The sequence below is a fragment of the Sphaerodactylus townsendi genome, linkage group LG02, assembly GCF_021028975.2.
Source record: "Sphaerodactylus townsendi isolate TG3544 linkage group LG02, MPM_Stown_v2.3, whole genome shotgun sequence".
Classification (NCBI taxonomy): Eukaryota; Metazoa; Chordata; class Lepidosauria; order Squamata; family Sphaerodactylidae; genus Sphaerodactylus; species Sphaerodactylus townsendi.
In genome coordinates this window covers 178,724,705-178,736,964 of record NC_059426.1, presented here as the reverse complement: position 1 = coordinate 178,736,964, position 12,260 = coordinate 178,724,705, and the positions used below count along the sequence as shown (strand labels likewise).

Here is a 12,260-nt window from a genome sequence, read left to right as displayed (position 1 = left end):
CCTCTGATCAGACTTTTCATTTTTAGCAGAGTTGGGCTTACAATCCTGTCTACCTCATGGCCTCTGTTATTAATAGGCAATTGAAATCTATAGTGCATTTCAAAAGAAGACTCTCACCTGGGGCATGCAGCTGGGACTCAGGCACTAATGCAGTGAGTGGAAGAAGGTACCACGGGAAAGAGAGAGACACCAGTTACTTACCTGGAATCCAGGATCCAATCTGACACTGAACCATGTTTGTTGAATGTTTCTTACCTCAACTATACCTGGAACTGTTTGGTTTTTTTTGTTTCTCTGCAGACACTAGCATATTAATAGTGAAGTACTGGGGAGGTTTATTAGGAGCATTTGGGATTAATTATTATTTGGAACAGGATGTTTGAGAAATGCACTATTTCAGTGCAAATGGGAGCTGGTAGGGATGGGAGTGGGATTAATCAAAGATGGAGAGTGTTTGGCAAGGATGCTCGCTGCTGTCTTACTTGTTCGGAATCCTAGGGGTCGATAAAAGGACTCTGATTCCCCCTCATCTACACTAATATTGTGCAACATCAGATCAGTGAAGTACAAGACACCAAGTGTGATATAATGGTTACAAGCAGTAGACTCTACGCTGGAGAACCGGGTTCAATTCCCACTCCTCCACATGAGCAGTGGACTCCTGTCTGGTGATGATGATGAAGAAGAAGAAGAAGAAGAGTTTGGATTTATATCCCCCCTTTCTCTCCTGCAGGAGACTCAAAGAGGCTTACAATCTCCTTGCCCTTCCCCCCCCACAACAAACACCCTGCGAGGTAGGTGGGGCTGAGAGAGCTCCGAGAAGCTGTGACTAGCCTAGCTAGCATGTGTGGGAGTGCACAGGCTAATCTGAATTCCCCAGATAAACCTCCACAGCTCAGGTGGCAGAGCTGGGAATCAAACCCGGTTCCTCCAGATTAGATACACGAGCTCTTAACCTCCTACACCACTGCTGCTCCTACTGCTATGCCACTGCTGAACTGGATTTGTTTTCCTGCTCCTACACATGAAGCCTGCTGGGTGACCTTGGGCCAGTCACAGTTCTTCAGAACTCTCTCAGCTCCACCTACCTCATAAGATGTCTTTGGGGAGAGGAAGAGAAGGAGTTTGTAAACCGCTTTGAAACTTCTGATAGGAGACAAAGGTGAGGCACAATTCCAAATTTTTCTTCATCACAGTATCACAGCATCATAGAGTTGGAAGAGACCACAAGGGCCATCATCCAACCCCCTGCCATGCAGAAATACACAATCAACTTGTGTATCCTTTTCCACAAAACAGCACTCCTCTAAGATAGGTTGCAGGAAAAACAGATCTCCTTTGCGTTCAATTATTTTATTTAAACTAAAGCAAAATTCTTTTTCTTAGGCAAGAATTTGATACACATAAATAGCTGTAAATTAATTCTACAAGAACAGGGAAAATGCACGCAATAAAAACCAGATATCCTAACATTTCTTAAACATGACCAAATGTATAAGCATTATTATGTAAGATTAAAGGAAACCAAGTCAAGATTAAGGGAAACCAACCAACTGGGTATTATTTATTTATTTATTTTTATTTATTACTTAGACTTTTATACCGCCCCATCCCCGAAGGGAATATGCTCACTCAATGTAAGGTCTTTTGTGAATATAATCCAAAAAAGGTAGAGTTTACAGAGAAAATGATTGTTAGGAACTGTCTATAGTTTTTAAAAAATCTTAAAATAGCTGGAGCAAAAGCATCGAGAGGAAAAACAGATTGAAAAAGGATGGATTATAAGTCTAGAGATTAAATATTAACCAAGAAACTGACTGGCTATTTAGCACAAATGGGAGGAGCCCTGGTAAGTCTAGTTTCCAGAAGTTTTAAGTGTTTTTGTGTTCATGGGAGTCCTATAAGTAGAAAAATAGCTACTTGAAAAGGGAGATTCCCCTTTCGCTGTCTTATTTTTGGTAAAACAGGACAGGGATTTGCAAACAGAGCAGCTGCCAAAAGAAGGAACTTTCCAGAAACATTTGCATTATTTTGCTGTAATGGCAAACAGTAAGGGTAAGCAGCGGTGCCCCGCTCATGGATGGGGCTGGCCAGCTGGGAAGGGAAGCAAAGCCTGTGAATCATAGAGTTGGGAGAGACCAACCCCCTGACATGCAGGAAGACACAATCAAAGCACTCCTGACATCTGTTCATCCAGCCTGTTAAAAAACCTCCAAAGAAGGAAACTCCACAACTCTCTGAGGCAGTGAGCCTTGACGGTCAGGAAGTTCTTCTTAATGTTTAGGTGGAATCTCTTTTCCTACACCTTAAATCCATTACTATGTTTAAACATTTGAAGGGATGTCATGTCAAAGCTTGTTTTCTGCTGCCTCAGAGACTAGGTCACGGAGTAATGGATTCAAGGTGCAGGAAAAGAGATTCCACCTAAACATTAAAAAGAACTTTCTGACTGTCAGGGCTGTTTGACAATGGAATTCACTGCTTTGGAGAGTGGTGGAGTCTCCTTCTTCGGAAGTTTTTAAACAGAGGCTGGATGAACAAATATCAGGAGTGCTTTGATTGTGTGTTCCTGCATGGCAGGGGGTTGGACTTGATCACCTTTGAGGTCTCCTCCAACTCTATGATTCTATGAAATATTTAATGCACTTACACTGATTTTTTGGAATCTACTATTATACTGCATTATTAAATAGCTTTGTAATGTTAGCAGCCAATTTATCATCCTTCCATGCTTGCAATTTTTCTATGTTCTCTCTCCTGTGTGAATCCTCTGATGAGGGAACTACTGTTAGTGAAGCTCTTTCCACACTCCAGGCATTTATATGGAAAGACAAGCTTTTCCCGTGACTAAAGCTTTTCCCTCACTCTAGGCATTTATGGGGTTTCTCTCCAGTGTGAATTCTTTGATGGACAGTAAGGTGTCCACTGCGACCAAAGCTTTTCCCACATTCTATGCATTTATAGGGTTTCTCTCCTGTGTGAATTCTTTGATGAACAGTAAGGTGTCCCCTGCGACTGAAGCTTTTCCCACAGTTTAGGCATTTATATGGTTTCTCCCCTGTGTGAATTCTACAATGGGAAGTGAGGCTTCCATTCCTACTGAAGCTTTTCCCACACTCCAGGCATTTGTATGGTTTCTCCCCACTGTGAATTCTTTGATGAACAATAAGATTTCCACTGCGACTGAAGGTTTTCCCACACTCCAGGCATTTATGCGGTTTTTCTCCTGTGTGAATTCTTTGATGGGAAGACAAGTTGTAACTGTGACTGAAGCTTTTCCCACATTCCAGCCATTTATATGGTTTCTCCCTTGTGTGAATTCTACGATGGGAAGTGAGGCTTTCATTCCTACTGAAGCTTTCCCCACACTCCAGACATTTGTATGGTTTCTCCCCACTGTGAATTCTTTGATGAACAGTAAGGTGTCCACTGCGACTGAAGCTTTTCCCACACTCCAGACATTTATACGGTTTCTCTCCTGTGTGAATTCTTCGATGGGAATACAAGCTGTAGCTATGACTGAAGCTTTTCCCACATTCCAGGCATTTATATGGTTTCACTCCTGTGTGAATTCTACGATGGGAAGACAAGCTCCTACTATGACTAAAGCTTTTCCCACAGTCCAGGCATTTATATGGTTTCTCCCCTGTGTGAATTCTACGATGGGAAATGAGGCTCCCCTTCCTACTGAACCTTTCCCCACATTCCAGGCATTTGTATGGCTTCTCCCCTCTGTGAATTATTTGATGGGCAGTAAGGTTTCCATTCCTACTGAACCTTTCCCCACACTCCAGGCATTTGTATGGTTTCTCTCCTCTGTGGATTCTTTGATGGGCATTAAGATTTCCACTCCGACTGAAGCTTTTCCCACACACCAGGCATTTATATGGCTTTTCCCCTGAGTGAATTCTGTAATGGGAAGTAAGGTTTCCACTCTGATTGAAACTTTTTCCACATTCCAAACATTTAAATGGTTTCTCTCCTCTGTGTATTCTTTGATGGGAAGTAAGATGTCCACTCTGACTGAAGCTTTTCCCACAGTCTAAGCATTTATATGGTTTCTCCCCTGTGTGAATTCCATTATGAGTAGTAAGACTTTCATACTCATTAAAGATCTTTCCACACTCCAGGCATTTATATAGTTTCTTCCTTCTGTGAATTCTGTGATGGAATGTAAGTTTTCCATTTTCACTGAAACTTTTCCCACACTCCTGGCATTTATATGGTTTCTCATCTGTGAGAATTCTGTGATGGGAAGTAAGTTTTCCAATCTGATTGACACTTTTCTCACACTCTAGACAATTGTACTCTTTCTCGCTTTGGTGAATCATTTCATGGGATCTCAGGCTTCCACTTAGACAGACCGTTTCTCTGCGTTCCTGGCATTTATGTTTTTTCTTTCTGTTACAGGTGCTCCAGTGAATATTAATATCTGGTTTTTTAGGAGTATTTTTTCTGTTTGCAGTGGGCTCATTTCTATATTCTCTTTGGTTCATTTTCTGTAGTAGAAAGTCACCCCACTGAAAAGCACTAGTATTATTTTTCCCATTAGATGTGTGTTTTCCCTCCTCCTTCCTCAGAGCGTCACAACATTCATCTTCCTCTTTCATATCGGAATATATCTCTTCTTTCACCATGACTGGACATTCAGAGGTTTCTTTTGCTGACTCCCACAGCCCACCTGCTGAAAAAGAGAGAAAAGTATACAAAAATAATATAAACAGAAAAGACAGCCCAAAAGGTTAATTCAGAGTATTAATCAGGAAATTGGCAATCATTTCCAGTAGCATAGGATCCTGATTATTCAGGAGTTAATTAAATTGGGAGCTAAGAGGGCAAAGGCCTCACAAGGTTGGGGCCTAGAAAAAAAACTGGGTCAGGGAAATGTTTTTATCTTTTTGATTTTTTCCATGCCCAGAGGTCCTGGAGGGCAGCCAGGCAGGAAGATGGCTGAGCAGAAATGAAAGCTGCGAGGATGAACAAGGCCACAGTGATCCGCCTGCCCTTGGAAGGAAGTGCAGGCAACGCACAGCCCAATATCTAAGCAGTTACCTGCCAATCCTTCCTCTTCTTCATCCATCAGGAGAAATAGCTCCTTGTCCTCTTCCAGCCAGGATATGAGGTCAGGTTTGGCAATCTGAAGTCCTGTTTATCAGGGAAAACAAACAAAATTAGAGTCCCTCGGCATGCACTTACATGCAAAAAGTTCAAAGTCAGCTTGAATCTCTTCCCCCAGGTCAGATGGAAATGCCAATGGAAAACGAAATCAAGTGGCAGAAGCCAGCAGAGTTCCCTCTACTGCCAAATCTCATCAACATCCAGACTGGAGGCTGCCTCACCTGCTCCAGATCAGACACCCTTTGGAACCTCTCACGTGATCCAGGCACATGACTACCAGGGAGGGGAACTCCCTCCACATGGAGAACTCAGAACCCCTGTCAGATCACGCTAAGGGCGAGTCCGCACACGAGTAAAATAGGTTCGACCCAGTTCCCTGAGAAGGGTACTGACCTAGGTCAAAGCCATTGTTGTTCCCCACTGCAACCAGCTTGATCCCAGCTCGGAGGGCGGAATCATCCTGTGCCTCTTCACCGCTCTGTTTCAATTGGCTGCTGTTCTATGGCCATGTTCCGTCTATCCTCACACATGTTATTAAAAAAAACTGCCACAGGAATTGAAAGATGAAGGTGGCATTTTTTGATTGGCCAGCTGTACGCATGCCCAAAACACTCCGCTGTGATTGGCTGAATGGGGGACTCCTGGCACCAGAGATTCCGCACTGTACTGGAATCCAGCTGAGTTTGAGCGTGGTTCCCTGGAAAAGTAGTAGTTCCCAACTGGAGTTGGAAATTTGACCGTTACGAGTGAAGGCTGTGGTACAAAACCAAATGCGATCCCAGTAACAATGCTTGGAGCACCAGGTGGAACATAGCTCGAACTTAGGTCGATAACGCAAGTACGGAATCAACCTAAGAAGCATAGTGGGTTGCAGACATCAGCCAGTGGGCCCAGGTAGACAGCAGGATCATGCCCTTCCACATCCTGGACTTCCCTACAGTCACTCCTCACAGCAGGCGGGAGACAGCTCAGGAGAAAAAGATCCTCACCCAGAGAGGCCACATGCCCAAAATTCTCCAGCATGACGTCCTTGTACAGAGCTTTCTGGCCTGCGCTCAGCACGGTCCACTCCCCCTGGGTGAAATACACAGCCACCTCTTCAAAGGACGCCCCGCCCTACGAGAAGACAAAGAGGGAAGAACTTCTTTATGTCACTGGACAGCTGTGTCATGGCAGGAAAAGTCAAGAAGACAAAGGCAGTAAATGAATAATAGGAGACCAGCACAAATCAGGGCTGGGGAGAGCACTATGGGGACATTTGGCCCCTACCAGCACTCCACGGGGCATCTTGAGGCCAGAGGGATTGTCTTTGCGGGCAAGGGACCAGCAACCTTATGGGGAAGATGCACCAGATGTTCGAATGCAAAGGACCCAGTTGCTTTCTGTGGTAGTTTATCAGAAGCAAGCCTTTATTGGCATAGACAACAATACAACAATAATAAAAAACGGATTAAAAAGCATATACAAAACAGGAAATAAATGTTAGGTCGAAGGAAATCTACCATGCTTTGGTAATTTCCAGGAGAAAGCCTCGCTACTATCATACAGAGAGAAGGACTTCAGTATTGTCCAACAAGTAGTGTAATCTAATTAAATCGAGATGGGGTAAATGTAGTTGAGCAGATTCACATACTTGGATCTGATTTCCTTTGAATCTGACACAGTGTGTAGTAATTGGTGGCCAGAGATTCAACTGGACATTGTTACATGGGCACAATCTTAGCCTTTTCATTAAATTCATGCAACAAGGCAGAAGGCACAACATTAAACCTGGCGAGCATTATGGTAGTTTATTTGTTTCTTTCTTTATTCATTCAGTCCGTCAATTGGTGCTCGCCCAAGGGCCCTGTGGCAACTTACGAGTTTAAAATAGTATAAATGAGTTAAAACAACACAAAAACAGCTACCAAATACTAAATATTAAACTACTAAAATATGTAGCTTGCTCTAACCCACTCATAAACACACCCCAAACTGCAAAAGTCAACCTCAACAATTTGGCATTGTACATCCTACAGAAATTAAACAAGCATGACATGGCATGGTTGTCATCTGAGAGTGCATTCCACTGTGTAGGGGCCAAAACTGAGAAGGCCCTTCCTCTTGAGATAAGCCCATGGGGGCCAGGCATCTGCAAGAGGACCCTAGAGGAGCGCAGACGGGTTGTAATAGGAGAGGCGATCCTGTAGGTACGAGGGTCCCAGACCATTATGTTAATTATCCAGTGTTGTTTCATAGACTTCTCTGCAGATACCATCCTAGAAGGGGGTGAACATTTCCCTCCGTCCCCAGTGGGCAGACTTGACCTCTTGCAGCACCAAACCGAAGACTAGGAGCCCAATCCTCTGAGCTTTGCGTCAGAGCAGGAACCATTCCTGTCCTCTGGTGCGCATCTCCTCTGTGATGCTCTCTTACCTGAAGTGGATGCATGGCGGTTCTTGACCCTTCCCCACACGGAGGAGAGGGCATCCAGGGGGCCTTTCTGCTGCAGCCTGGAAGGGAGAGGAAGACAGAGGATCCTGGAGTGAATCTCTATCCAGACGGCGTTCGGGGCACAATGTGAGATACGAGTGTAAGATTTTCCAGTTTGTTTGACCCAGAAGAAGAAGAACTGGTTTTTATACCCCATTTTTCCTCTTCCTTAAGGATTTGAAAATCCCTTCCCCTCCCCCAAATCAGACACCTTATGAGGAAGGCGGGGAGAACTATGACTGGCCCAAGATCACCCAGCAGGCTTCATGTGGAAGAACAAAGAAACAAATCGACTTCTGCTGATGAGAGTCTGCCACTCGTGGAGGAGTGGGGAATTACGCCCAGTTCTCCAGATAAGAGTCCACCTGTTCTTAACCACTACACCACACTTTATTCAATATTTATAGGCAGAGGTGGGATCACTAATTGGTAATTTTGCCACGTGATTTTTGCCTTAGTTACGCCCCTCCTCTCAGCAGTAGCGCGCAGAACTTGAAGCAGTCTAGCAGGAGGAGCACCGGCGTGCGTGGCAGCCTGCGCCTGCGTGCATTGGTTTCCCACCCAAGGACCGGCACAACGGCTGCATCCTTGCCACAGCCTCGCCCCGGAATGCCCCGCCCCCGGAATGCCCAGCCACGCCCCGTCGTGCCCCGCCCAGCCCCATCGGCGCTACGCCACAGTTTGAATCCCACCACCATGGGAACCTGTTACTAAAAATTTTGGATCCCACCACTGTTTATAGGATGTCCTTCCCCACACAGGTTCCAGGTGGCATACAACACACACACAAAACCAGTAACATGTAGCTATCAATATCCCAATAATCACGTCAGGCAATCAATGAAGACTGCACCGCCCATAAAATCCACATTTATACAGGGAAAGGGAAGCCAGCTTGATGGATAAGTATCACTGCTGCCTCATCATAGGCCTGGCTGAACCACTGTGTTACAGGCCCTGTGAAACTGCCCTATGTCTCGCAGGGCTCGAGTTTCACTTGACAAAGCATTACACCAGGCTGGGGCCAGAGCCAAAAAGGCTCCGGTCATGGTTGAGGCCTACTGGATGGGTTTTGGGCCAGGGACTACCAGCAAGTTGCTATTTATTGAGCGTGATGCTCTTTGCGGAATGTCTTGGGAGGGGCGATCCTACAAATATGGAGGCCCCAGACTTTTTAGGGCTTTGAAGGTTAGCACCAAAACCTGAAATCTGCTTTGGTGCTCAGGTTGGGACAGACAGGGTGCTAACTGCCTGGCCTGGTGAAGATGGTAAAATGCCAGGCAGGTTACATTTGTGACCTGTACCTCCATCGACGACAAGGAAGCATCCACAATCCCTCCTAGACTCTTGACAATGGGAATAGGTGTTAAATGCACCCGCTCAAGAGTGAGAAGTTGGCCATCCCCATCTGCACTTCCCCAGCTCAGCCATAGTCACAGGACTTCAGTCATTAATGAATTTACTTTCAGCTGACTCTCCTTTGGCCAATTCACCACAACTGAACAACTGGTTAAAATATCCAGGGCAGTATCTGATCAGCCAACCACTAACAGATATAGCTGAGTGTCATCAGCGTACCAGGGACGACCCAATACGAAGCTCTGACTCAACTTGGCAGGAGGGTGTATATAAAAATGTTGGAAAACACTGGAGGGAACCCCCTGCTCCATGTCCCTTGAGGAACCCCCTGCACCAACAAATGGGTGCTGAGGTTCTCTCCCCAATCGCTAACCCCCTGTCCCAAACCTTGGAGAAATGAGCACAGCCGCTGTAAGGCTGAACCAGGTATCTCAGTGATGGCGAACCTGTGGCACTCGGAGCCCTCTCTGTGGGCACGCACACACAGAGTTCATCATGTGGGGGGTGGAAAATCACACCCCCACACACACATCTAGGCTGGCCTGGGCCACTGAGCACAACATGCGCGCACCTCGGTGAGCAGGGAGGACTCGGCTGGTGGGCCTGGTGCCTGTGCTCCTAGCAGCTACTGCCCGGGGGGAGGTGCAGAGTAGGCAGAGATACTACAGAGGCACAGAGCGGTGCATGCAGGACTTGCTGGATACTAGAGCAGGCTGGCCCCTGCTCAAGTGGGTGAGGCAGAGGAAGAGGGAGCCAACTGTTTTTTTTCTAAATGAAAACCTCTGCATTCAGGTTAAATTGCCAGGTTGGCACTTTGTGATAAATAAGTGGGGTTTGGGTTGCAATTTGGGCACTCGGTCTTAAAAAGGTTCACCATCACTGTATAATATCAAGCAATAACAGCAGGCCTGGCTCGCCTCCAGAGATTATTGCATCACTATAACCTGTTTGCATCTGCGGGACATGAGCAAGGGTACTAATGATAATATGTTTTGCTGCTAAGCATAAGATGGTCATTGATTCTATGAAATCAGAGGCACTTTATCTGACACACGGCTATATGGATGCAACAATGTCCGACTGCTGATTAGAAAGCCCAAACAGACCTCTGCTGCACCTTCCCAGGGCAGAGGAAAGAAAACTTCCTGGACTTTGGGGGAGGCCAGTGGACTTTGAAAGGGCAGCCAGGCACGTGGCTGGGTTGTGAAATTCAGCCCCACAGCAAAGCAGGTTTAGGAAAGAACAGAGAAAAGCCCACAGACACTCCGCTGGGGCCTGAATACTCCTCATAATGCGCTTTGCAGAAGAGCAAAATCCACTTGCAAACAGTTGTGAAAGTAGATTGAAAGTGCATTATTTTGCATTTCCAGAAGGGGCCAGAAGAGTATAGTTTCCGAGATTAGATGAAGTCCAGCTCACTTGGGCCATCCTGGTCAAGGCTAAAGAAGAAGGGAGGTGGCTTGCCATTGCCTCCTGCCTCTGCACAGTGACCCTGGACTTTTTTCTTGGGGGTCCCCCATCCAAGTGCTAACCGGAGCTGATTCTCCTGAGATTAGATGAGATCAGGCTAGCCTGGGCCATCCAGGTGAAGGCAAGGGACGAGCAGAGGTGGTTTGCCGTTGCCTGCCTCCACAGGGCAACCCTGGACTTCTTCCTTGGTGGTCCCCCAATCAAATAGTAACCAAGGCTGACCCTGTTTAGCTTCTGGGATCAGATGAAGAAGAAGAGTTTGGATTTATATCCCACCTTTCTCTCCCTTCTCTCAAAGGGATTTACAATCTCCTTGCCGTTCCCCCCTCACAACAAACACCCTGTGAGGTGGGTGGGGCTGAGAGAGCTCCCAGAAGCTGTGACTAGCCCAAGGTCACCCAGCTGCATGTGTGGGAGTGCTCAGGCTAATCTGAATTCCCCAGATAAACCTCCACAGCTCAGGCGGCAGAGCTGGGAATCAAACCCGGTTCCTCCAGATTAGATACACGAGCTCTTAACCTCCTACGCCACTGCTGCTTTTCTGCTGAGATGGGGCCATCCTGGTCAGGGCATCATAACAGGGGAGGAGGTAAACTCCTACTTCCACTCCCAGGACCCAAGCTTCAAGGCGGCCAGTGTTTATTTATTTATTTGTTCTACTGGCTATATTGGGCGGTGTACAATAGCATACTAAAGCATCAAATATAAAACTCCATAAAAATAGCATAAAACTGTCAAATTCAAAATAGTAAAACAGTGCACAAATTTGCAGCTGGTGAACAGCATTTCATTCCACGGGGCTGGTCCGGATGATGCAACCCCAGAATAAAATAACGGGTAGGAGAAAACAAAAGTACAGGGATGGCACACAGTCAGCAGCTAACCCCCTCCAAAAGCCCAGCGGAATAACGCTGTTTTGCAAGCCCTGCGGAGCTGTCCAAGATCCCGCAGAGCCTCTTGTCGCCGGGAGTTCCGCAGGGCAAAAACACCCGCCCGGGATTCCTGCTCTTTGACCACCTACTGCTCATTCCTGCCTGGAGAGCCTCCCGGACCACGCCGTCCTCGCCTGTCAGCCCAGCGTGCAACCACGCAGCCCTTCCTTCCGCACTCCATCTCTATGACCAGCTCACGGGGGCGGGACTTCCGCCCTGACCGGGCGGGCGAGCCGGATATCCGGCCGGCGGCGGATGTTGACAGCCTGAGAGGCTCGATTGAGGTGAGTCGAGGGGTGGGCAGCGGCTGTTGCTCTGCCTGCTCCAGGTATGTGGGGGGCGCTCCTCCTGGCACCCCCTCCCCTGGAGTGTGGGGGTGGGTCCTGATTCCTGGGGGGTCTCGTCCTCCCCTCCCTGTACGTGTGGGAGAGGCTTTCTGAAACGTTTCCCCGGTATCCTGAGCTGCCAGGGGGGGAGGGGCCCTTAAGGGCTAGATTTCTGCTTGCAGGGAGGCCGTGCCGCCCAACACCCACAAGGGTGCATTGCCAGGGTGCCACCCTTCAGGTAGGGGCTGGAGCTCTAACAGCTGGTCTCCAGTCGACAGAGATTGGTTCCCTTAGGGCACAGGTGTCAAACTCGCGGCCCTCCAGATGTTATGGACTACAGTTCCCATCATCCCCTGCCAGCATCATGCTGGCAGGGGATGATAAGGAGGCTGCTAGTCCTGTATCCTGGAGGGCCGCGACAACTGCCACCTGTGCCTTAAAGTCTACAACCCTTCTCCAATCAGGGGCTGATGGAAATTGTAGTCCATGAACATCTGGAGAGGACAGCTTTGGAGGAGGGGGACTTTAGGAAATCGCCTCCATGCTGAGCTCCTTTCCTTCCCCAGACTCCACCCCAGCACCC

The 12,260-nt window shown here is 47.3% G+C and overlaps 1 protein-coding gene across 3 annotated transcripts; it reads right to left on the bottom strand.

Annotated features, from left to right (window-relative positions):
- Positions 1-2,827: 2,827 nt before the first annotated feature.
- LOC125427100 (zinc finger protein 883-like) lies at positions 2,828-11,541 on the bottom strand. Of its 3 annotated transcripts, XM_048486168.1 has the most exons (6): positions 11,441-11,541; positions 7,534-7,610; positions 6,108-6,234; positions 5,053-5,145; positions 3,996-4,684; positions 2,828-3,659 (listed from the first exon to the last, which is right to left on the bottom strand). In XM_048486168.1, exons 1-6 carry the CDS (start codon positions 11,445-11,447, stop codon positions 2,862-2,864), a joined length of 1,791 nt encoding a protein of 596 aa, XP_048342125.1. In that variant the 5' UTR covers positions 11,448-11,541; the 3' UTR covers positions 2,828-2,861. The 3 variants fall into 3 exon arrangements, with proteins under 3 accessions (XP_048342125.1, XP_048342123.1, XP_048342124.1); XM_048486166.1 differs by having other exon boundaries at positions 2,828-4,684; XM_048486167.1 differs by having other exon boundaries at positions 2,828-4,681.
- Between the last annotated feature and the right edge of the window lie 719 nt (positions 11,542-12,260).